The 25,257-nt window shown below is 33.2% G+C and overlaps 1 protein-coding gene across 4 annotated transcripts in view; it reads right to left on the reverse strand.

Moving 5' to 3' along the window:
- Positions 1–287: 287 nt before the first annotated feature.
- The window catches only part of LOC139488968 (multidrug resistance-associated protein 1-like), a 37,112-nt gene continuing 12,142 nt past the window's right edge, over positions 288–25,257 (reverse strand). For 2 of the 4 annotated variants that reach the window (XR_011656125.1, XR_011656124.1), the window contains exons 11-32: positions 24,670–24,755; positions 23,682–23,747; positions 22,022–22,159; positions 20,776–20,922; positions 20,209–20,293; positions 18,424–18,490; positions 17,767–17,893; positions 17,076–17,252; positions 15,532–15,699; positions 14,249–14,435; positions 12,810–12,864; positions 12,050–12,224; positions 10,480–10,690; positions 9,375–9,685; positions 8,896–9,095; positions 8,150–8,276; positions 7,619–7,757; positions 5,911–6,057; positions 3,745–3,903; positions 2,851–3,017; positions 1,768–1,962; positions 288–489 (exon numbers count right to left, since the gene is read on the reverse strand). Coding sequence is in view for 2 of the 4 variants with exons in the window: in XM_071274958.1 (XP_071131059.1) it covers positions 375–489; positions 1,768–1,962; positions 2,851–3,017; positions 3,745–3,903; positions 5,911–6,057; positions 7,619–7,720; positions 8,150–8,276; positions 8,896–9,095; positions 9,375–9,685; positions 10,480–10,690; positions 12,050–12,224; positions 12,810–12,864; positions 14,249–14,435; positions 15,532–15,699; positions 17,076–17,252; positions 17,767–17,893; positions 18,424–18,490; positions 20,209–20,293; positions 20,776–20,922; positions 22,022–22,159; positions 23,682–23,747; positions 24,670–24,755 (3,212 nt within the window). In the remaining 2 variants the exon portion in view is untranslated. The remainder of the gene's footprint in view (positions 490–1,767; positions 1,963–2,850; positions 3,018–3,744; positions 3,904–5,910; positions 6,058–7,618; positions 7,758–8,149; positions 8,277–8,895; positions 9,096–9,374; positions 9,686–10,479; positions 10,691–12,049; positions 12,225–12,809; positions 12,865–14,248; positions 14,436–15,531; positions 15,700–17,075; positions 17,253–17,766; positions 17,894–18,423; positions 18,491–20,208; positions 20,294–20,775; positions 20,923–22,021; positions 22,160–23,681; positions 23,748–24,669; positions 24,756–25,257) is intronic. The other 2 variants (XM_071274958.1, XM_071274959.1) reach the window with 1 other exon arrangement.

Below are 25,257 nucleotides of genomic sequence, written 5' to 3' on the forward strand. Positions count from 1 at the left end.
TTCTTAATTTGTTATAGACAAACCGTTATTCTGACTCAGAGTAGACACATGTTTGATCTTATTCCTTTATACCGCGTGCTCAGTGGAGAAGCAGCAAATTTAAATAACAATAGTACAGTCTTTGCTTTGATCCAACCGGTAATCGATCCCCAATCTCGCAATCGCACAATCGATGCGAGCACTCTACCACGAGGCAAACAATGCCATTCCCGTCCATTACAGTCAGAGACACTGACACACATTGATAAGGATTTATCAGATTCATCAGAATAAGTATAAACGATCTATTATTTGTCAAAAGAATTTATTGGAAAAAAAAATAACATATTTTTTACATAAAATCCTATTTATCAAAGACTTTAATATCATTATCATCAAGACACCAAGCCGGCATCTTTTGACATACCATAAAATATACTCTTCTTATCTAATAGTAAATTGGTCGGTGAGTCGAATTCCCTGATTTGTCCACAATCTAATACCATAATTCTACAATAGAAATAAAATAAACTCATCATAGATACCAGGACTAATTTTTTTTTACATATATACGCCAGACACGCGTTTCGTCTACAAAAGACTCATCAGTGACGCTCGAATCCAAAAAAGTTAAAACGGCCAAATAAAGCACGAAGTTGAAGAGCATTTAGGACCAAAATTCCTAAAAGTTTTGCCAAATACAGCTAAGGTAATCTATGCCTGAGGTAGAAAAATTGTTAGCTATTTTTTTTTATATCACATGTATATGTTTTTATATTTGAAAATTGAAAGTACGACGAGCACTGAACGATACAATTAAAACAGACAGTACGACGAGCACTGAACGATACAATTAAAACAGACAAGTTGTGACAAGGCATGTCTTTGATGAAATACAAACTCCTATAAAATTGTTTGACATTTTTGTCAAAAATCATCATATAAACTGTACTCAAGCAAAAGATAATGAAGACAAACATTTAATGAGAGTTGAGAGTTGTCTCATAGGCAAACATACATGTACCACATCTTTATTTTTACATTGAACCACGTATAACATATTTTAACCACAAGTATATTATACTGTGTTGTGTTTGCTGAAAATTAATCAATGTGAAGGCTTCAGCGTTATTTTCGGGAAATTGAATACACCAAAAGAAAAACTTCGATGTGCTCCAAACCAAAAAAGAGTAAATTTTATATAAACCTTAATTAAAGAAATGTTTCGCCCCACTATGTATTCTGTATGTAATTAACTTCATACATACATAGGACCCGTTACTACAATTTCACTAATTATTCAAAATTCAAAGATTGTAATTCCGTCAATAAGAGGTAATTTTGAAAAGAAATGTGTTTCTTTTTTATTCTGTCCATTTTTTCATAATTCAAACCATGATAGATATGATATGTCACTGTACTATCAAAAAGTATAAAAAGTTCAGGGGTCGTAATTCTGTAATTATAGGTCAAATAAAGCTCATAAATCTCATTGGTTACTGTTATTTTTTTCTTCATATAAATGAAGTTTATATAGAAAGAGTTTTTTTAGCTGGTCCATTGTTTGTATGAATTTCAATATACAACCAAGTGACATCTGAATAATATGTGGATAAAACATACATGCCGCAAAGACAAGCGACACAAATGCTACATAGCAAAAAGATAAATTGATGATTGATACACTGAACAACACAAAGCCAATCAATAACTTCTTGAAAATTACATAGTTCGTGCTCCACTGGTTTATCATTGAAAATAGCAATCATAATGTACTGTTACATTTACCTAGTATAGTCCATTATTGTATTGAGTCTGTGAGCTATAGTTAGTATAGTGCAGTCTGCAAATTCTGTTCTAATGGTGGTCTGTATAAGGTCATCTGTTTCCAAATCAACAGCAGCGGTTGCCTCATCAAGTACTAAAATTTTAGTCTTTCTCAGTAAGGCTCTTGCAAGACAGATTAATTGTCGTTGACCAACACTAAAATAAAGTTGAATAAGAGTATTTTGAGATGCACCTTCAAATCTTTTTTATATAGTTTATGACAAACATACTTGACATGCTTAATAAATCTGATGATAATGCTTTGTTATGGAAAATTTAAAAGCAATAAACATTTGTCATTTATTCGTTATGAGAATGTTTAATAGAAATATTCATAATCATTCTTGTCTCTAACTACTCTTTCTATGTTTTTGGTTGTACATTTGTAATGGACCATTTAAGTTTACTAATACGTGTTTTCCCTATACACCAGCAAACAGCATGACTAATAACTGAACAACCGACATGTTAACGGGAATTTGACACATAGATATCTCGAGTAATAGTGATTGAGAAAAATCAAAATGTATTTACTAGTATAAACACCTCAAACCTCCATAATAAAAGAGAGTCTATAAGCTTCTCAGAAGGGCGATAGTATAAGACATCTTAGTTTAGTAAAATCATTATAATACGTTTCTTCTACATGACTATATTAATTTTGTGTTCACTTGATGACTTATCTTCAGTAACGAATATATTTCACCTTTGTATATTTTATATAGTATATACGGCGGAACTTGCCTTATCCGACACACTGGGGGACCATGAAAAATGTCAGATTAATCAGGGTGTCGGAATACTCAGGTTTTCCTGCGAGGATAGGCCTATTGTGGGACCATGATGTGCTTTTCTATTAAAGCAGGATGTTGGAATACTCACGTGACGGATTAGGCAGGTTACACTGTACTAGGTAAATTACATGTTTGAAAAGTTTTAATTTTAATCAACTAATAAAAATATGTAATTTAAACATTCTGGTTATGAAAAGAAATTAAAGACCATTTCCACCACTCGATGACTAATTCATACATTTTTTTGTACCTTAGGTTATCCCCTCCTTCAGAACAATGGTGATCCAGTCCGTCTTTTAAACCAATCACAAAGGATTTCAGATGTGCATGGTTGAGGGCTGTCCAAATGTCTTCGTTAGAGTATTCATCAAACGGATCCAAGTTCATTCTCATTGTTCCAGAAAACAAAACTGGATCCTAAAATATTATTAAATTACTAAATATATTTAACTACACTATACCATTTTTTAATATCAGTAACAAAATCTTTTTCTGTTGTTGTCTCTGTTTAATGTATATGCAGTCCTTTGCGAGTGTAAGTGTTTGAATAACAATCATTGTCCCGTTTATCAATTATATTTGCTTGGAGTGCGTATATGGATACTTTAGCCAGCTTTCATAAGTAGGAGGTTCAGCTAGGTGTAAGGCCAGAGTTACTAAACAATTTCTTCTGAAATTGCCAGTAACAGGTCAGGAAGATATCCTAAGTGTAGATTTTCATTTCATGCATATTGGTGCATCATCATACATGTACATATATATATGAAGCCTATATTTATAAGAACTTTGAACCAGTGACACAGCTACAACAGATTGATCCATCGGATCACCAGCAGTGATGGTAAATACATGGCTGTGTACATTCTGTAATGTAAAATCTGTAAATTTGCTTTCGAAAATGTTTTTTGTTCTTCCCTCGCCGGGATTCGAACTCATTCTACTGAGATATCGTGACACCAAACCACCTGCACTGTATCCAGCGCGCTAGACCACTCGACAACCTGGGCTTCACAATAATGAAGCTTACCTTTCCTCGTCAGTTTTAATCTAGCGTCGTAATACCCCGCATGTGGCGTTCTACACGGTGTAATACAGTACATGGTATAAGGCATGAAGATGGAATCAAACCTATGTTTATATATACCTGTGGTATAATAGTAATCTTTGATCTCAGATCATGAAGTCCTATCGTAGAAATGTCGATTCCATCTATAAGAATCCGTCCTTGAGCCTTTTCTATAATTCTGAACAGGCCCATGGTTAATGAGGACTTCCCAGCTCCTGTTCGACCAACAATACCAATCTACAATGTAAACCGTACGATAGAATGTTATTAAGCATACGAAAAGGGCAAAGATACTACAATAATAATTAAAAAAAAAAAGAGGCGAAGACCAAATCATGCCAAAAAAACTAACTGCATTGTATTTGTTTTTGTGTAATATTTAGTAAGGTACATGGTACCAATTATTCTGAACTAAATCTGTTTATCCATTCAGTGATGGTAAAATAAAAAACATTAAGAAAATCTTTCAAACAGATAAAGAATTATTGATTAAACTGAAAGGATCTAACGAACTTAGAAATCCGAACTACTTGTGAATCCTTTAGTTAGAACAGTTGGATTAGAAATCCGAACTTCTTGTGAATCCTTAATTTAGAACAGTTTACTAATTGTGATAACATCAAATATCAACCTAACGATACATGTAATTCCTAAAGTACATGCTACTGGACTGTGGATATCGTTGTAATGATTTTCCCTGTCTATATAACATTCGTTCGACGAATTGTTCTTAATTTTGAAAAACAACAATAATCAAACGTTTTTACAGGTTACAATAGTTATCAAAGGTACCAGGATTATATTTTATTACGCCATATGCGCGTGTTGTCTACATAAGACTCATAAGTGGCGCTCAGATCAAAATAGTTGTAAAGCCAAACACGTATAAAGTTGAAAAGCATTGAGGACTCAAATTCCAAAAAGTTGTGCCAAATACGTCGAAGATAATAAAATCCTTAATTTTTCAAAATTCGAAGTTTTGTAACAGAAAATTTATAAAAATGATCACATAATTGATATTCATGTCCAACACCCAAGTGCTGACTAAAATACAGATGGATTTTGAAACAATCGGAAAAGCATATATATCAAACCGAATAAGACAAGATGTAAAGAAAGGCAAGAGATATGAAAGGGATCTCGAAGTCCATATTTCTATGTCAAAACTGACAACGCCATTGCGAAAGAACGAAAACAACCAAAAGTCAACCAAATGTTTACAAAACAAAACATACAATACTCCAGACTACGGGACACGAACCCACCAAAGATCGGTGTTATTTTGGGGTGTTTCGGAAGGGTAAGCACATGTGACAACTTACACGTATGTGTCGTTCGTGTAAGTATCAACTTGGTGGTAGTTATATATTCCATATGCAGGCGCTGATCTGATGCTGCTACATAATATGTTTTTTTTTGTAATATTGTGTCTGTTGAAAAGTATTAACAGTCATCCATGTAACGTAACGGTACCCAAATTGCACCGAGTACCCAAATTGCACCTATTTAGCAAAACTAGCAGCGAAAATCTTACAAGATTTTCTAGAGACTAAACAATTTGTTTTTTAATGATTTGATACTAAGCACATCTTTCAACATAGGTAAAACTATTTAGATATGCACAAAACGTTCACAGTATCTATCAACAGATGAAGTATTTACTGAAAAAGCAAAATGTACTGAAACGTCGCCATGCGACGTCATCAAAACGTCATCTTTTTAAAATGAGCAAATACAATCTGCTACAAGTATCCATTTAAAAAATGATGAAGAGTAAGCATGGACTAATATCCAATTGTTCAAAATATTTAAAGAAATTAAACAAAAGCTCTGTTATTAGACTTTTGACTATGTGAATTTAAGCATGGAAGCAATTTGGGTACTCCTAATTTCAGAATCATTGATGGTTTGGAGGTCAGTTTAGACCAATTTTTCTATGATTCCATATGGAATAAAAATCAAATTGGTGTACCTTTATAATAAAGAAGGATAGGGCTACAAAATAAACACAGAATGGACATTTTTGTCTTCATCATAAAAAACCGTAGATGAAAAAACTGTCAAATTAGGTGCAATTTGGGTACCGTCACGTTAGATGAATGGTCTCTAGTTGGGCCAATTTATTCGTGTTCTGCTAACGAATCCCATTGAGATACACATGCTATTGTTATTAATAAGATAGAAATAGCATTCCATAATTAACCATGCTGACCACAATTAGTATAGTTACTATGTGTTACTAACCTTTTCACATGGAGCTATTTTACAAGAGATGCTTTTCAAAACTAATTCAAGACCTTCCCTATAGCGAACACCATAATTGTCCATTTCAACATTTCCTTCGTTTGGCCAATCATTTTCTGGTCTTTTATTTTCCACTATCCAATCAGCCTGTTTGAAAAAGCAAATGAAGAAAAAAATAATAGTTTTTAAAAAGCATGAAAAGAGTATAAATATTTTTTTTATCGAAAAGTTTACTTTAAATGATTGATGATATGTAAAAGAAGGACGAAAGATACCAAAGGGACAGTCAAACTCATAAATCTAAAACAAACTGACAACGCCATGGCTAAAAATGAAAAAGACAAACAGAAAAACAATAGTACACATGACACAACATAGAAAACTAAAGAATAAACAACACGAACCCCACCAAAAACTAGGGGTGATCTCAGGTGCTCCGGAAGGGTAAGCAGATCCTGCTCCACATGCGGCACCCGTCGTGTTGCTTATGTGATTACAAATCCGGTAAATAGTCCAATTCGGTAGGTCAAATTCATGAAAGGGAAGGGGATTGTAGTTACGACGTGAGGAACATATCCGATATCATTTGTGAAATGGTTATTCCATAACGGTCAACCAACTTGTGATGGCGTCCGTAAAATTTACGAAGGGATGATTTCAACTTCACCATTTGGAACTCTTGATTTAATAGCTTCCTTGTGAGCAGTAACCCTCTATCAAGAAAATCGTGATAGGAAATGCAAGCAATTGGAAAGCTGAATCATCTCTTTTGTCGTAAAGTTTTGTCTTCAACCGACCCTCATTGTCAATTTCTAGATGTAAGTCAAGATATGAAGCTGACTTAACTGTATCTGTAGTATCCTTTATCTCCAATTCGATGGGATAGATGCGTTCCACATAGTCACCAAATTTTGAATTGTTTAGTGAAAGAACGTCATCTATATAGCGGAAAGTAGAGTTAAAGGATATTGCTAACTTCTTATCTTTCTTCCTAAGAAGTTCCTGCATGAAGTCAGCCTCATAATAATAAAGAAACAAGTCAGCAAGTAGAGGGGCACAGTTTGTTCCCATTGGTATGCCGACAGTCTGTTGAAAAACACGTCCTCCAAACGTAACAAATATGTTGTCAATCAAGAAATCAAGCATCTTGATAATATCGGTTTCAGAGAATTTTTTGTTTGAATCAGAGTGATTCTTTACAAAGTAGGATGGATCGTTTTGTCATATAACTCTTTAGGTCTAAACTTTCATATGTTTGGTTTAGCGTTCTTGATGATTGTTATATGTTCATGAGCATATCACTATTAACTAACAATTCGTGCAGATTCCCCCCCCCCCCTCCCCCAATTAAATGGAATATATATATTTGAATAATTTAATTTGTTTCATGTTGTTATAATGTAAGTTGTCAAAGAGAAAGTTTTTTTTCAAATTCATAAATGAAAAAAAACACTCCAGTAAAGACCGAAAAAGATGTGTAAATCTTACCCAGGAGAATACCTCAGCAGTATTTAGCAAAAACTTTCCGATTTTTGGTTCTTATTGATCGTCAACTTTGTACTTTATTTGGCACTTTTAACTTTTTTGATTCCAGAGTTGCTGCATGAATTGTTTTAAAAGAAATGCGCGTCTGGCGTACTAAATGTGTATCTTGATATTGCCGATGAGTTAATATATTACACAATCGTAAAAACACATAAGATCGTACCTCTGTATGTGTTTCTGAGTATTCTTTGATTCTCTCTAGAGATATAATATTCGTTTCTGCATTCGTAGTTAACTTTACCAACCATTCGATGCAATTAGTCACCTGTGATGCACGGAGAAGAGGAAAATATAGGATCATACTGCATAACTAGCAAAACATAATTACACACACAAAAACGGAATGATAAATATGTATTTGAAGTAATTACCGAAACATATACCAACACAAATAGTGATCATTATGCAAAACTTTGCCTGTCAAAGACCATGATGCATACCTTTTATCAAATAATCTCTAAAATATACCATACCACACTATTTCGTATTTGTCATTTTTGTGCTACCCACTGGAACTTTTTAATCACAAGCCACATTAGACATGCTAGAAAAGTATTAAAAACAATATGTTGCTGATAGGTGTTGCTACCTCCTACGATCTGTGTTGTAGTTTGAAAAATAATTCTTTTTCAACGAATATTCATGTCTTTTCATTGAATTATTGATCGTTTTGTAATTGATACTGTTTACTTACATTCAAAGCGTACGTAATAGCCAAACCAACTATCCCTGGTGAGATATCGTCCTTATTTACTACAACTAGCAGGCAAACACACAATACTATAATACTTCCTAACCAGTCTAGTCGGATATGTAACCACCTGTTTAGGAAGAAATAAAATAGTTTATGTATTTATATATATTAAGATGTCGTGTGTAAAATGACGTCATGCGCATAATACCAGGAACTAGGAAAATCTATACAGTAATACTGTCGATAAGGTATAATGTTTTATCTGTTTTTAAAAGTATTTCATTGGATATACGCTGCTGGCGAAATTTCATCTGCAATTTGTTTGTAGTGGTTTGATTTAGTATTGCTTCCATTCATTTTTGATGCGTTTTGTTATTTGAAATTGTGATTATGGACTTTCCAAATGGATTTTCCTCTAAGTTCAGTATTTTTGCGATTTTACTTTTTATCGCTTCATTATGATAATTTCGTGCAATTCAAAACAGTGAAAAGACTACAAGATAGATTTCTGCCCTCAAACAAATCTCAACTCACCATAATATCAATCTTATTTAGTACCCATGACGATTGGGTGTCAGATAAACATGTATCGGTTCTGTATAACCTGTCGTACATTATGTATACCAAAAAGATTTTAAAAAAACTGCTATGACGAAAAAAAACAAGTAACATTGTACAATGTTGTATGACTATAACATATATATCATACGGTCACAATGTCTAAAGCAGAGACAGAAACTACATACTTTTCAACTGATCGTGCAAGAGAACGACGTGTGTTGAGTTCATCAAATCGACGTGCTGATTCAGTCATAAATCTTTTCTCCTGTTGAAAGGCCCGGATTGTCGAACATCCAGAAATGGTTTCCCCAAAGTGTGAAAATATAGGGGATCGAGCTGCTGATGCCATCGTCCTTAATTGTCGAGATGTTGAAACGTACAAGCGCTGAAAATATACCATGAAGTCTTTGTTATAGGGAAGCACTAAAAGTATTTAGAATTTACTGTTGATGTTACCCATTACGTTTCATTTTTATGTGTCAAACGAATCTGTTCGAAAAATGGTCTATCGCCTTTTAACTTTCATGTTTTATCATTAGGGACCGTTATTTAGTACTTGCATTTAAACCAAATAACTAGAAACAACCAATTAAAGAAAACATTCAGTATATAAGTGTTTGGTCATAGTAGTTCACTTACATCTTTATCATAAACAACCATTTACCTGTAAGGCGAAATACACAACCGTTACTGGAAGCATTATAAATAAGAACTTAGGTGTCCCAGTGCTAATAATGACTGTATTACACAAAACTAATAACAGACATATGACCACGTCTTTAAACTGGTAGATCAGTTCGTCGTCTATGGTTTCTATATCCTTCGAGAACCGATTTACAATCCTGCCTACCGGTGTGGTATCGAAAAAACTCATTGGTGATCTCAAAATGTTACGTAACAAATCTTTATGGAGTTTTCTAGTTGCCTTTATCAGTCCATAAGTAACAAAGGTTTCCGTAATAAAGATTGACACACCTGGATAAAAAAAAGGGCAAGTATATTATTCAGTGTCGAATAAGGGGACGCACTCCAAATAAATATTACACGAAAGCCAATGTTGCCTTGTTTATCTTATTTGGTTTCCAATATATTATACATTATTATTCCAATATTTAAGCACCGTGGGTGCGCATTTCGACAATAACTATCTCCTCAGTGATGCATGAGCTAAACAAATTATAAATTTAAAAACCTTTTATTAGTTAATACTGTCATACAAGTGAGAGGTTTAGCTAGCTATAAAACCAGGTTCAATCCACCATTTTCTACATTTGAAAATGCCTGTACCAAGTCAGGAATATGACAGTTCTTGTCCATTCGTTTTTGTGATTTGAATTTTTAATAGTTTTGAAGTGTAGAACATCTTTTAAATGTTAACTTAGTTATTTGAATGCGTAACCCTTACTCAATTTTTTACAAACAATGAAATGTTTAATACAGAAAATAATCATAGATTCATGTACCAATATTAAACTTTTGCTAGCCAGACAAAACAGCTGTCTGTAAAAGACACATTGCTAACATGCGAATAAAAAAGAGTTGAAAAGAAAGTTAAATGTAAGCAATCATGCTTATGTCAAGAAAACACTGAATAATCGGTTCTAGCGAAGGTGGTCCGAAATGAAGGACGTAACCTATCAATATCAGTACTTTACGTTTTCCCTATTTAGTACTTGTATGAACCTCCTAAAAGAAAGGTTTTAAACTTCTCAGTAACACATAAATAGTACTATTGATACGGAAAAACATGTTTCTGATATTCGAATTACCTCTAAAAAGTCCTATAGCTCCATAAATTCCAAGTCTCCTGTTTCTTTGAGTTTCATTAGCTGTTCCGTTTGTATGGTCTTGTGTCCATTTACTAAGCCATACATCTAAATACATCTCCGCAAGTTCATGAACCATACTCATTGTTAATATTACTATTACAGTCTTAAAGCCAACAGCTCTTGCATAGGTCATAATCACGCTTAATTTTACCTGGAATGAATACAAACAGGTTTGGTTTTTTTTTTAAACCCTCGCCGTACAACTCCTGATAATTAATGTAAATGATGAAAAACATTTATACGAATCAATTCCTAAGTAACATTATTATTATTATCACTTTGTGTGATAAACATATTACTGTAGATTCATTTGTTTTCGTGAGTACCAATTTTCGTTGTTTTAGAAAACTTGCTTTTTCGTCGATATGTGATTTTGAAGTTTTGTCAAAGTTTGTATTACCAATGTTATCTCAACTGATCGGGCGGAGCCGACGTTTGATTTGCATTTGGACAGTATATTAGAAGATGTGTGTGATTAAGATGAATTTCGTTATAATTATTATTGATTTCTAATCACCTATCAGTGTCACCAAATGGACATACAAATGAAGTGAATGTACTATATGGAACGAATAACTGGGCACTTCATTGATGAGTTTATCCCAAAAATCCTGTCTATAGATGGACTGGTCTTTGATATGCGAACCGGTTAAACCCCGCCCAGTCAAGTGAAATAAATCAAGTAATATACAGCCTGATAGAACATTTGTACAGTTAATTTTGTTGTTTACATGTAACCACGAAAACCACGAAAATTTGTAACCAATGAATAATAATGAATCTTACATGGATTGTGCTATTATTTGTAAGGCCTCTATTTGTCAGATAGCTCGTGCATGTTTCAATTTTATTTTTATCATTGTCTGTAACATGGGTAAACTTTTTGTATTTCATAGTTTCTTAATCAAAATAGCGCGTTGAATCCGAAGCAAACAACTTATACAGTATTTTCCCATTGAATATATTACATTTATCATTAAAAATGCCACGTGTATCTACTCGATTTATAGATTATCGTTCATTATCTCAACGAGATGGATTTTTCACGCTTGAGTCGGTACGGTGAAAGCGAAAAAATCAATCGAGTTGAGATGACCACTGGTAATCTGTTTCTCGCTATTTTACCTATAACGACACTGTCAATTTCATAAGCAACGCCACGTGCGTCCTTGGTTTCTAGCGTTAATTTTCAATCTCAACCGAGTAGCATGATATGAAAAATTATCACAAAAAAACATCAAAGGAAAAATGCAAATAAAATAGCGATAATAACATTTATCGAATCAGAATGACTGAATCGTCATGCGTTAAAAAAAACCTAAAACAATACCTGGCATACACTACTTGGATTTCCTTAAGTTACGCATATGGGACAATATATATTTACCCTGTCGCTTTGTTATCATATGGCCATAGTGATATCTTACTGTTTTTTTTTTTTTTTTTGTTAGCATGTTTTTTTTTATTGAAACATGATGTATATGACAATATAGTAATAAGTTCTCCATACCGATCCTGACTCTCTATTCTCCTCCTGTACCAATGTATTATGTGACAAAACTTCGGACGACTCGCTCTCACATGACGTCTGTCGTGACATCTGTCGTGACATCTGTCGTGACATCTGTCTGGCTATTGGTATCTTTGAATTATCACTTATACTGTGTACAATATCTGAGTGTGTACTGGAATGATTAAGAGTAACAATTATCTAATTAAAATCCATTTATTTTGAAACTAGAATAGGTAAAATGAATACATATATTAGACAATTCAGAATGTAAATGTGAAACCACACAAGCTTTATAATATTTTTTATAGAGTACTGTCTTTGATAATCGTCAGCAGTAAAGTGTGTACATGAGTACATTATACACATTGTTGTCAAGATGATATAATTGTATGCGACTCTCATACTAGCGGGAAGTTAAGCTAGCTATATAACCAGTTTCAACCGATCATTGTATACATAAGATAATGCCTGTTCCAGGTTGAAAATATGAGAGTTCTTATCAATTCGTTTGAGCATTCGGTTGTACCATCTGTTCAGGGACGTTTTAGTTCAGGTATTTTTTTTAAATTATATTTCAATGTTGCATGGTCGGTAGAATTTTCGATATCTTAAGTATTTGTTTGTTTTTCTGTAATTGTTTTGGCATTGCTGTGAATTTCTTTTCTTATTCATTATCGCTCATTGAATACTAGCATCACCAATTACACACGATGTGCATAGACGTTAACATGTACGCTATTTTCGTCTGTTTACTTACCTATGGATAATTGTCTCGTCAGTTGTTGATTTTCCTTCTACTGTTCTGGACGAAACTATGAAAGAAAAAAAAAACAATGAAAAATTGTTTTCTTTTTAAAGTAGCTTTTTAAACTACATTGACAAACTTTGTATGCTGATTGATATTAAACCAATTAATGGTTAGCACGAACACGAGAGAATGATGTGAGAAGTTACACAATAGTGAACCCAGTGTAACTATTGTAACTATTGTAATTTCGAGAAATTGAATTCTAGCATATTGCAAGTACTTTTCGTTACATCAAATTTGGCAAAAAGTAAAAACTTCAAACAATTTTAGAATTTATGAATTGTTTCAGACATCTATGTCAAATTTTTAAGTTGCCTTTATTACCCAAACAATTCATGGATGCTACATTACATTTCAAGTACAAATTAATCACATTTCAGAACTTAAAAATAAAATTGAGAATGGAAATGGGTAATGTGCCAAAGAGACAACATCCCGACCATAGAAAAAAAAACAACAGCAGAAGGTCACCAACAGGTCTTCAATGTAGCGTGAAATTATTTGTTTTGAGTGTTTATCTAAATCTATTACAAACGAGATGCTTTCAACTTTGTAAACGTTCTCCTTGTTATATAAGATATACTCTGTAATAGCGAATGGCTGTTCTGTTTATGTTTTGTGTGTCTTTCTTAAAACTGGTATAAAACGACGGGTGCTACATGTGGAGCAGGATCTCCTGTCCCTTCCAGAGCACCTGAGATCACCCCAGCTTTTGGTGGGGTTCGTGTTGCTCCGTCTTTAGTTTTCTATTTTGTTTCTTATGTACTATTATTTGTCTGATTGTTTTTTTTCATTTTTAGCCATGGCGTTGTCAGTTTATTTTCGACGTTATAAGTTTGACTGTTCTTCTGGTATTTTCAACCCTCTATTATAGTGATTAAGATTATATAACAATGTTTCCTGCCGTACCCCAGTTTTTGACGTTTTTACGTATAATGTCTCGCTTGTTTTGTTGGGGTTTTTTTGCTCACTTTTTTGTTGTCAATACTATGTATAAAGAAATGTTTTGCGACTGTCATACTAGTGAGAGGTTTAGCAAGCTATGCAACCTAGTCTATTTTATCATTTGTTTTTTATAGAATGACATGTCCATATAAAGTCAGGTATATGGCAGTTTTTTTTTTTTATTTCGTTTGATGTGTTCCTGCTTTGAATTTTGCCAATTTTTAAACGACTTAACGAATTTTCATTGATTTTTTTTGCATGTTTGTTGTTTATTTACTTTTTATATATCTGACGTTATACATATACGTTCGTGCAAGCTGAAATTTTACGACTCAATAGACTAATTGGTTCTCCATCCATACAACAGCACCAACAAAGTTTTGAAATGAACGACAGGAATTAACTGATTTGATAATTCGCAAACTACTAGTGACTCAATTTACCTATGTTTTGTTCATCATCAGTACTCAGTTCCTCAGCCAAATAATTTTTCATGAATCCTGCAAAAGGTCCATCGTGTTCAGTGAGTTCATCAAATGATCCTATTTCTCCGATTCGGCCATCTACCAATGTTATGATGATGTCGACTTTCCGTATGTAATTTAGGCCATGCGTAACAAGTATTCTTGTCTAAATAAATGGAACATCATTCATAGTATTATCATGGGCTTAATGAATATCATAAAAGTTACAGTTTGTCTGTTCTTCGTAAAGAGAAATGTTATCTTGAAGAGAACAAATACTTTCTATGAAATGACTACAATGAAATGAACATCACCATAAAAACATGTATATATAGGTAATCTGAAAAAATAAGTAAACTCAACCCTGCCTAACGTTTCCGTGTTTAGGTGTATACCGGTCGTATAGTACAGATTAAATGCATCCGTCTTGACTTAACTAAATACTAGTTTCATTTGATTGTCTCCCATGTCTTATCGCATAGCAGGATAACAGTAATTGTAATTGTTCTTGTCAATTGTAAATGTAAGTTAGAGCAAACGAATATAATGGTATTCGAAGAATGTTCTCAAACATACATGATATGCCTTGTCCCCGTTTTTCAAATAATTCATTGGACGTTTAAAGTCAGTATTAATTCTCATTTGAGAACGTTGATGGAACTATCTTTTACATATTCAGAAGGTATTTGAGTATGGGAAGAAAAACTTCAAAAGATAATTAACTTTACAATTAATAAAAACGAAACGTAGCAATACCAAAAATGGATTAATTCGGAAGACAATTTAGAAAATAAATCATCGTATAAAAAACCCAAATTATATTAAATATATATGACAGTTGTGTATGCTAAGTCCTTCCGGAGAAAATGGAATCAACTCCGATATTAAAGGGTTTCTTTTAAGGTTTTGTCGAAAAAGAAAGTAAAATCACAAAAAATATTGAACTCCGAGGAAAATTCAAAACGGAAAGTCCTTAATCAAAAGGCAAAATCAAATGATAAAACACATCAAACTAATGAACAACAGCTGTCATATTCTTGACTTGGTACAGGCATTTTCGAATGTAGAAAATGGTGGATTGAAGCTGGTTTTATAGCGCTAAACCTCTTACTTGTATGACAGTAGCATAAAATTCCGAATTTTCTTCGACTAATGTTTATTAATTTTTTATCATTTGCCTCTTTGTAGAAGACGTGCGTCTCTTTAGAAACCAGACAGACGAAAAATGATTAATAAACGTAGACATAAAGATTAATAAATACCTTTTCTTTTAAAAGCCCATTTAAGCCTATGATTTCATCAAAAATGTGTTTGCCAACATGTGCGTCAACAGCACTTAAAGAATCGTCCAGTAAATATATGTCAGCATTCTGATACACAGCACGGGCCAAACTGACTCTCTGCTTTTGTCCACCACTTAAATTTATGCCCTGTATATGAAATGAAATTTAAAAAAAACAGACCTATTATATTTGTTTAAAATATCTGGGCGTCACTAGTAAGTCTTGTTTGGACGAAACGCACTTCTGGCGTATTAAACTTTAAACCTGGTGCCTTTTGTTAGCAATTATTCGTGTGTTTCTTTATCCAATTTGTTCTCCTATTTATTTGTATTGTAGTCCTGTAATGTTGTGTTGTCATTTTAATGTTATATTTAACATTGCCATTAAAGTGGGAGGTATGGCAGGCCACAAAACCAGGTTCAACCCACCATTTTTTTCTTTTAAAAAATGTCCTGTATCAAGTCAGGAATATGACCATTGTTACATAAAAGTTCGTTTCTGTGTGTGTTACATTTTAACGTTGTGTTTCTTTTGTGTTGTTTGTTTCCTCTTATATTTGAGTGTGAATTCACATTATTATACGACGTGTCACGGTACTTTTCTATCCCAAATTCATGTATTTAATTTGATGTTTTATTTCTTATTCGTATTGGATTTTGTCTAATGCTTAGTTCGTTTCTTTGTGTGTTTCATTTTAATGTTGTGTCGTTGTTCTCCTTTTATATTTAATGACTTTCCTCAGTTTAAGTTTGTAACCCGAATTTGTTTTTTTTTTCTATCGATTTATGAGTTTTGAACAGCGGTATACTACTGTTGCCTTTATAGGTTCAAAATGACATGTATCGTATATAAACATAGAAAAGACAGATAAATCGAAAACAAAAACTATCACAAAAAAAGTATATGAAAAAATATATTAGTCATATATGATTGAAATGTTTAAAATAACAAATCACCGTTTTAATAATCTAATGCATTAGTGATTCAAGTCTAAAACGTTTTGATGGGCGTCCAACATCGTAAACACGTTTAATTTAGATAAACGACTTGACGTTTTCTTACTCTATGCACATTGCATAATCCTCTACAAGGAGTCAAGTTACGACTTTCAGTTAGGTTCTTTTAGCTTTCGTTTGTTTGTTTACATCCATGTTAACTATGTTTTATTTTAATTTCTTATTTTCTTGTTCACATAATAAAAATTTCCTAAAGTTCGCATAATTTCACCATGAAAGTAACTGTTGAACTATTCGAATGCATTTCATATAAATCCCTCACATGCTTTAATTCCATTACAGGATTATTGTTAGGTGTGAGGCAATGCTATGTGTGGAAGGGCGTGCTTTGAAGTATAATTGTTTATTTTTACAATTTGAGATTCAAATGGAGAGTTGTCTCATTGACCCTCATAGCATATCTTCTTATATCTGTCTGAAATACAATGACCCTTTAATAGCATGTTCAGAATAATTTTTACCTACCCTAATGAATCTCTACATTTACGTATTATGAAACAAAATTACCTTTTCGCCAATTTCTGTTTGGTCCCCTCCAGGTAATACTTCTAAGTCTTTTCTAAGAGCTGATGCATCTACAATGAATTCGTACTTCTTCTTGTCCAGGTCTTCTCCGAAAAGAATGTTTTGTTGTAAACTTGTATTCATTATCCATGGCTGTTGAGCAACATATGCAATCGAACCCTGAATTGAGTATTACCCAGTTTAGTTGTGAGGATATTTCACGATTAAGGTTGTTTGTACTATGTTTTTTCTTACAAATTATCACTTGCATCAACTTATGGTATAAAGCTTTGTGTAGATATATTGTGACAGTTTTACAGCAATTTTGAATATATTTCTCTGACATGATAGGGCTGTGAAATAAGGTTGTTTGTACTATGTTTTTTCTTACCAATCATCACTTGCATCAACTTATGGTATAAAGCTTTGTGTAGATATATTATGACAGTTTTACAGCAATTTTGAATATATTTCTCTGACATGATAGGGCTGTGAAGTAAGCGGGAAGTTGAATTCATCACTATTGTCAACTATTTTTGCTTGAAGATGTGTATCAGACCTCATAGTTTCTAGTTCATACAAGCTACATAAAAACCGAACAAGAGGTCTTTATCGTGCGAGGGCTTTATAGCTAGTCAAGGTCGTTAAAAATGTCCAAAATCATTAATATGTTGTTCATACACTAGTAGTTTACCTTAATATTAACTTTCGCTGTTTCTGATTCCATTTCTCCAAGTATGGCTGACAACAACGAGGACTTCCCCGCTCCCACGGAACCCACTATTGCTACAAGTGATCCTTGTGGTATTTTGAATGTAATGCTAGAAAAGAGTTAAGAAAGGAATATACTCATCATAGAACTGCGCCTGGCGCACGTTTTGTCTACAAAAGACTCATCAGTGACGATCGGATAAAAAGGTTAAAAAGGCCATATAAAGTTATATTAATGAAAAGGAATATTGGTTTAAGATAAGGGTTTTATTTATTAACATTTGTTTTGAAACGCTGGCTAAGTTTGCATCACGAGTAAAATATACCAAGAGAGCAACATCATAAGCAAATCGAAACGCCATTTCACAGCCAAAAAAAAAACATGAACGAAAGAAAAGAACGAAAGACAATTTAAAAAAACACAACACTCAAAACGCAAAACTAAAAACCAGCGCAAAAACGCAGTAATGAACTTAAATATGCAATAATAACATTCTTTAATTCATCATACCACAGGTACGGTCACATTATAAAAGCGGTATTTTATAGTCCTAAATGTTGTAATTGTATATAAATATTGTTTAAAACTTGAATTGTCAAACATGTCATTACATGTATAAACAATCCCGAATAAACTCACTCTTTCAAAGTTGGTTCCATGGTTGTATCCCAAATAAATGTTCCGTCTTCAACTGTTATTCCATATTCTAGAAGAAAAAAAAGGCATATGTGTTAGACTGATTTGGAATCCAGGTAACGCAGCGAAATCGGCATGATTGGAGATGCATATAAAACCAGGTGCTACGCAGGGCGCAGCTTTATACGACCCCAGTGGTTGAACCCTGAACAGTTGGGGCAAATTTGGTCACAATTTTCAAGCTTGATTCTGTCTGAATTTGGATTGTGATCAAATTTTTGACATAATATAGGTTTTTGTCACAAAATTAATGTGGTCAAAGATCTAACAAATCTATTGCACAATACTGTGCAATTGAAGATTTCTTCTTGAAACTTTTCAAAATTCGAAATTTGAAAAATTTTGAAAAAAAGGAAGCCCTTCAAAAAATGGTAAACAAAAAATCCCCCACCCCAACTTTTTGAAACCCCCTTGGAAAAATAACCCTTAAACTCAATCCCATGCTTTCCATTGCAGTATTGAACCTTGTAATACAATTTCAGAGAGATCCATACACTTAAACACAAGTTATTGTCATGATTGTTTGGAAACTAGAAACATGCTTCTTTTTGGCCCTTTTTTGGCCCCTAATTCCTACATATTTTGGGCAATTAACCCAAAACTTAATCCCAGCCTCCCCTTTGTTATATGGTACATTATGGTACAATTTCAGAGAGATCCATAAAATTACACATAAGTTATTGTCTTGAAACTAGAAAAATGCTTGTTTTGACCCCTTTTTTGTCCCTTTATTCCTAAACTTTGGCCCAATAACCCTTAAAATGAATCCAAACCTTCTACTTGTGGTTTTAAACATTGCGGTATGATTTCAGAGCAATTGAAATACTTCTACACAACTTAATATCAAGAAACTAGAAAAATGCTTGTTTTGGGCCCCTTTTGGGCCCCTAATTCCTAATCGGTTGGGACCATCATCCCCAAAATCAATCCCAACCTTCCTTTTGTGGTATTGAATCTTCTGAAAAAATTTCATGAAGATTTATTCACTTAAACTAAAGTTATTATCCGAAAACCAATGTGTCTTCGGACGACGACGACGCAGACGCAGATGCAGACGACGACATCATACCATTATACGATCTCAAAAAATTTTTGGGGTCGTATAAAAATAGGATCGATAATACGACTGATACTAGTAGTTTTCGATAACGTTGGCCGTTATTCCACCTAGGCCAAATTGTATTGCAAAATAAGATACACATGCAATATCAAAAAGAATAAAAGAAAGTCAATCTAAAGAAAAAGTTCGGAAGGAGTAACACTGACCCATTTTCCTTAGATGATAGCATTGGTTGGCAGTTTCTCTTTCAGTCATGACTATGCTCGAGTGACAGATGTTGGATATTTGAATACTTTGGCTTAAAAGATATGAAAATGTCTGTACCAAGTCAGGAATATGACAGTTGTTGTCCATTCGTTCGATCTGTTTTATCATTTGATTAGGGACTTTCCGTTTTGAATATTCCTCGGAGTTTGATATTTATGTGATTTTACTTTTCATTGTCGATGTGCGCATCTGGTGCTTTAAACAATGCTAACTTGTATGCTCTTATCTTGAAATTTAGAAGAAAATTGATTTTCGTTCGCCTGTTGAACTTTCTAAAAGAAGATACATGTTTATATATTTCAATGGCTCCAATTGCCTCAACCAAAGATTTACCTAGTCGATTTTGATGGTGTTTGTAAAAGGCTGATATTTTGAATGTAACTAATAATAGTTTGACCAACCTGAATCAGTATTTCTTGTTATAATACTTGTATCCAGCTCTTCGTTGTTCAGAAAGTTTTGTATTCTTTTTAAAGAAACAGCTGTCTAAAGAAATCATTCAACGTCATTAGTTTGCCTTTCATGCTTTTACTTACTGTTTTATTATTTTAAATGACATCATTTTAAATATTAAGTCCATTTTCAAATGCATTTGTTATTTTCTAAAATGAGGAGGAAAACACACAAGAGCTTTCCAAATGCATGAGTTGATGAAAAAGGCAACACCAAGGTTAAAAGGAAACAATGTTAAACAACTTTACACGAATATGAACAATGTCCTGTACCAAGTCAGGAGTATGGCAGTTGTTATCAAATAGTCCATTTATATGTGTGATCGAGTTTTATTTTGTTGTAGGTTAGTGTTCTATTTTCCGTTGTAATCATGTTATAGTTGATTTTTTCCTCGGTTTGGTTCGTGACGCTGCTTTGTTTTCGTTTAATTTCGTTCGATTTATGATTATTGAACAGCGGTATATTACTGTACCCTTTCTTTATCTGTATCTCTGTGTTAAATAATGATTTCTTACCTGGATAAAATAGTTGATGACGTGTGGTAAAAGATGTAGTGAATATTGAAGTATATTGAACAGTGATAGAGATACAAACACCTTTTCTGCTGACATGACATTATTGGCATCCATTAACACGTACGCTCCGAAGGTACACAAAGATATCTGCAATTAAGACAAAGATGACATGTTCTATACATTTGTTTTAAATATTTATTGTAACCTTGCAAACTTTCATTGCAGATTTGTTATCAGATTGAATAAATGTGATTGCTGGTCAATCCCCAAACAATCAAAAACATATTGTATATCATAATGATGAATGTTATCAAGAAACTTTGGTTTCAAATCCTCAGCACAAAGTCAAACTTTATTGAGATTTGCTGTTATCTTTAAGACCATTTTAGTTGGTCATACACAGATAAGGACCTATACATCTTTAGCTTTTTATCAGTTTTAACATCCTGCTGAAAGATTAATTTTAGAAAATAATACACCCAAAAAAGATATTTTAACACGCATAAAAACTATATCCACTGTATATCATTCAGTTCTATTTTGATGCTGTTCCCGATGAAATGATACAAATAAGTTTGCAAATTAAAGTAAATTTAGGAGGTAAGGTTGGTAATATATAAACGAGTACAAATGTGAGTTATTATCAGAAAGCAGTTGCATTTCAGTGCAGCTTAAAAAAACATGTGAAATTATCCCCAATGATAGAATTATCCACTAGATACCAAATAACGCTGATTCAAAATAAACAATAGGTCACCATACAACCTTACATTGTAAGGAAACCCACACCACATGTTTAACTATTAACTACCAATTATCAACTATTAATTATTAATTTATAAGAAAAGACTGTACATATCGGTTGCAAAGGGCTTGATCTTTCAGATCGTCACGATTGCATTTTAAATTCCTGGATTCATTTAAAGGTTGACCGGTCAAACAGTTTATGTTCAAAATTAAGTATGTTCGCTACTCCTTTTCAAATAACAAGCTCTTTAAAAGACTGAACGGCATGGTAGATTTTGTTTAAATGAGTACAAATGTTAGTTATTATTATAATGCAGTTGCATGTCAGTGCACCATATAACTATATGTGGAACTATCCCAAATGGTAAAACTATAGACCAGTTACCAAATAACTTCGATTTAAATAAATTCATGTTCACTGTACAGCATTGTCGTGACCCTACTTTACTAATGTCAATAGAACATAGAGTGAATAAAAAACTATTTAATATCTAAATACCATAAAAGGCGTCGTTGCCCATATCACATGCATCCAATTTTGAATTCCTTTTCGTCCTGCTAGTATATGTAGTTCTTTGTCTCGAATTTCTAAAATGCGCTTCTCAAAACATTCCTCCCATGCATACATCTTTAAAACCTAAGTGAAACAACGTTATGAATGTATCCCTGTATGACTTTGATTAGCGGTAGGCTAAGTTGTTGATGACGTGAACACATTTTGTCTGAGAATTTTAAAAAAGGCCTGCAATCGGCAGTTCAGTAGCGTCTATAATTAAATACAACCAATTTGTACATTCCTGTTTTGTTTTCTACACTTTTACATAGGAGTAAATACAGATTTGTATGTAAAATTCAACAAAACTGAAACTTTTTGTTTTGTTTAGAATAGTCTATTGCTTTCATTCCGACCCGTCCATGCAGCCACAGTAATGATAAATTGTTTGTTTCAGTTTTCTAATTAAATGTTATAGTAGTACGTAATATAACTGACATCACGGTTCTTTGTGACAAAGACCTCGGTCGCGGAGTTGTATACTTAGTTGAACTGCAGTGCACTAGCAAGTGAACACTGACGTTGTGAAATCGAATTCCGCACGTGGCAAGTGTGCCTGACTCCAAATTCGTATGACTAGCATTGTCAGTTTTCATACCAAAGTTTGGTTCTTTTCTGCGGCGCTCTGACTTCCTCTACCAGTAAAAACTGACCGCTTTAACGTAGCACAATAGTGATAAAAGTAGCTTTAAACAACAATATATTAATCAATAAATCATTATTTTTTGCGACGTATTGTAAGTCCATGTCGTTATGTTATCCGTGCTTGGATTAACATAGGCATAAAGCTGCATGTACTAATCCTTAGTAACTATCTTCCATCTATGCACGAAAGAATAATACATAGGGGAACATAATAAGCGACGGCTCTTTATGGTATATATTGATGCACATTCATGGTATCAATTTTACAATAAAATTCATATACAATTTCTGCAATCATGGCTCATGATTTTGTTTTTTGTCCATGGATTTATGAGTTTTGAACAGCGGTATACTACTGTTGCCTTTATTCATGTACAATAACATCGAAATATCAATTCGTGATACAAATATAATTATACTCTTTGAATGAGTTACTTAAAGATGAACAGCCAAAATAATATACTAGTCATTGACTGGAGTAAGTTTTTACGTCATGAATGTCAGGTTGTCATTAACAGAGAGGTAGGAAGAGAGGTCCGATTCCTAGAATGGAATGGTTGTCATTTTCTGTTTTTTTTTCAGTGACCTTTTCCATTTCGGTTCATGCTCTCGTATATTCACTTGATGAATCATACAGAAAACAACCGAAGTTTGATCTTTCGACACACTCAGTCTCGGATCATTTGAATTTCGTTTCACACCCATTTTTTAAATATGTTTTTTTCCCAATCAATTTGCTAAATTTTAACATAGAAATGATAGTATGTATGTTGTTTAAAAAAAAAATTGACGTAGATTTGTTCGGTTTATTTTTTCTTTTTTTTTCTCAATACTCATTTAAATATTTGCAAATTGTCATCTCTGGGAATACTGAAAAATATATAACTATTATGAATGAAAACGGAAACATTTTAACGAAAATAACAAGAAATAAGCTGTCTGTTACATGTGTTATACGTACCTTAATTCCATTTAAGACTTCATTCATCTTTTTTATTCTTGCATCTTTTAAATTCATGCTCTCCAACTGTAAAGAAAATCCAAATTGAATTGAATCAGGAGCTCTATAAGTACCATCCGTTTGCAAATAACGTATGTTACTGTGAGATCCCTATTCAGACTATTATTTTTGAAAACATAGAAAGAAAGTAAAATATTAAAGCTTCGAACTCCTAGGCAAAGTAGAAATGCATAGTCCTTCATGAAATGACAACTTCTAAAGCTCAAACACGACAATTGAATGTAAAACCGCTGTCATATTTTTTGGTAAAGGCATTTCCTTATGTGGAAAATTGAGGTTAATAACCTGGTATCATGGCTATCAGAACCTTTCTTCAATGACAGTCATATAGAGGTTCCATTAGAAAAGTATTGGCATACTCAAAAATTACAAAAATTGTGTCACAGCTATTAAAAGTTATATTATAATGGTAAACTATATAAACAAACCAATTATGTGAACAAAGAAACTAATACAAAAGAATGTATCTAGGGACCTGTATCCAAATGATCTTCCCAAACTTTGTAAAGAAAGGTGAAATAACGGAAAGACGGAAGAACTGAAGAATGGAAAACAGAAAGACGGAAGGATGGATGGTCGTGGTTAGCTCTGAATGCCGTCGTTGCATTTATCAGGGTACAGACCAATGCCACTTAAACTGTATAGACAAAGCACATGAGCAGAGATGAAAGAAAAGAATACAGAAAATTACCATAGCACTTTAGCGAGTCATACCTAGTCAGGCAAAAGGATACAAGTCAACAGTAATTGAATTTTCAACAAAACCTAAACAATTTACATACAAGGGATTTTTTGAATAATAATAATAATAATAAAACATGAGCTAAATGACAAACAGTGACTACATAGGAAGTCCACATAACGTTACCTTGTCCTAGAGATATTAAACCTCAGTCTCTAAATACTTTTAAATTATTCTAAAACTTACTTGCAAATGTTTTGATTTCCTCATCAACACAAAATTAACTGGTACCAATAATAGTATAATTATAAGCCCAACCAAGACTGAGGGTCCTGCAAAATATGAATTCAAATATATATATAAAATAGAGTTAATATCACTTCATCTGACATCTATAACTGTGGTACGTATACCGTTTGTTTCAATAATATAATCATTACATCATACGTACCATTTTAAGATAATGTTTTACGTAAATTAATTAATTTTATATTTACTGGTAAACGTCTCGTCGAACTCTTGGTAGAGTGTTCATCTCGAGTGCGGGAGGTCGTGAGTTCGAAACATGACTGTGTCACACCAAAACATTAAACGTTGGTAGTTGGTGTTTCTCCGCACAACACGAAGAACAAAGGAGTATGCACAAAAACTGGTCGACTCAGAGCCAAAATAACAATGAATTATGTGTCTGGTCAATTGACATTTCTTCCGGATCCTTTTATTTGGACCGTTACCTTGTAAACTAGCACGTTACGAATCCTGTTCTACCTGTTGGCGTTGTACAAAGCAGGGTTAACATTCTATTCTACATAAGACAGAACATATACAGAGTCA

This window comes from Mytilus edulis, chromosome 9 (assembly GCF_963676685.1).
Source record: "Mytilus edulis chromosome 9, xbMytEdul2.2, whole genome shotgun sequence".
Lineage (NCBI taxonomy): Eukaryota > Metazoa > Mollusca > Bivalvia > Mytilida > Mytilidae > Mytilus > Mytilus edulis.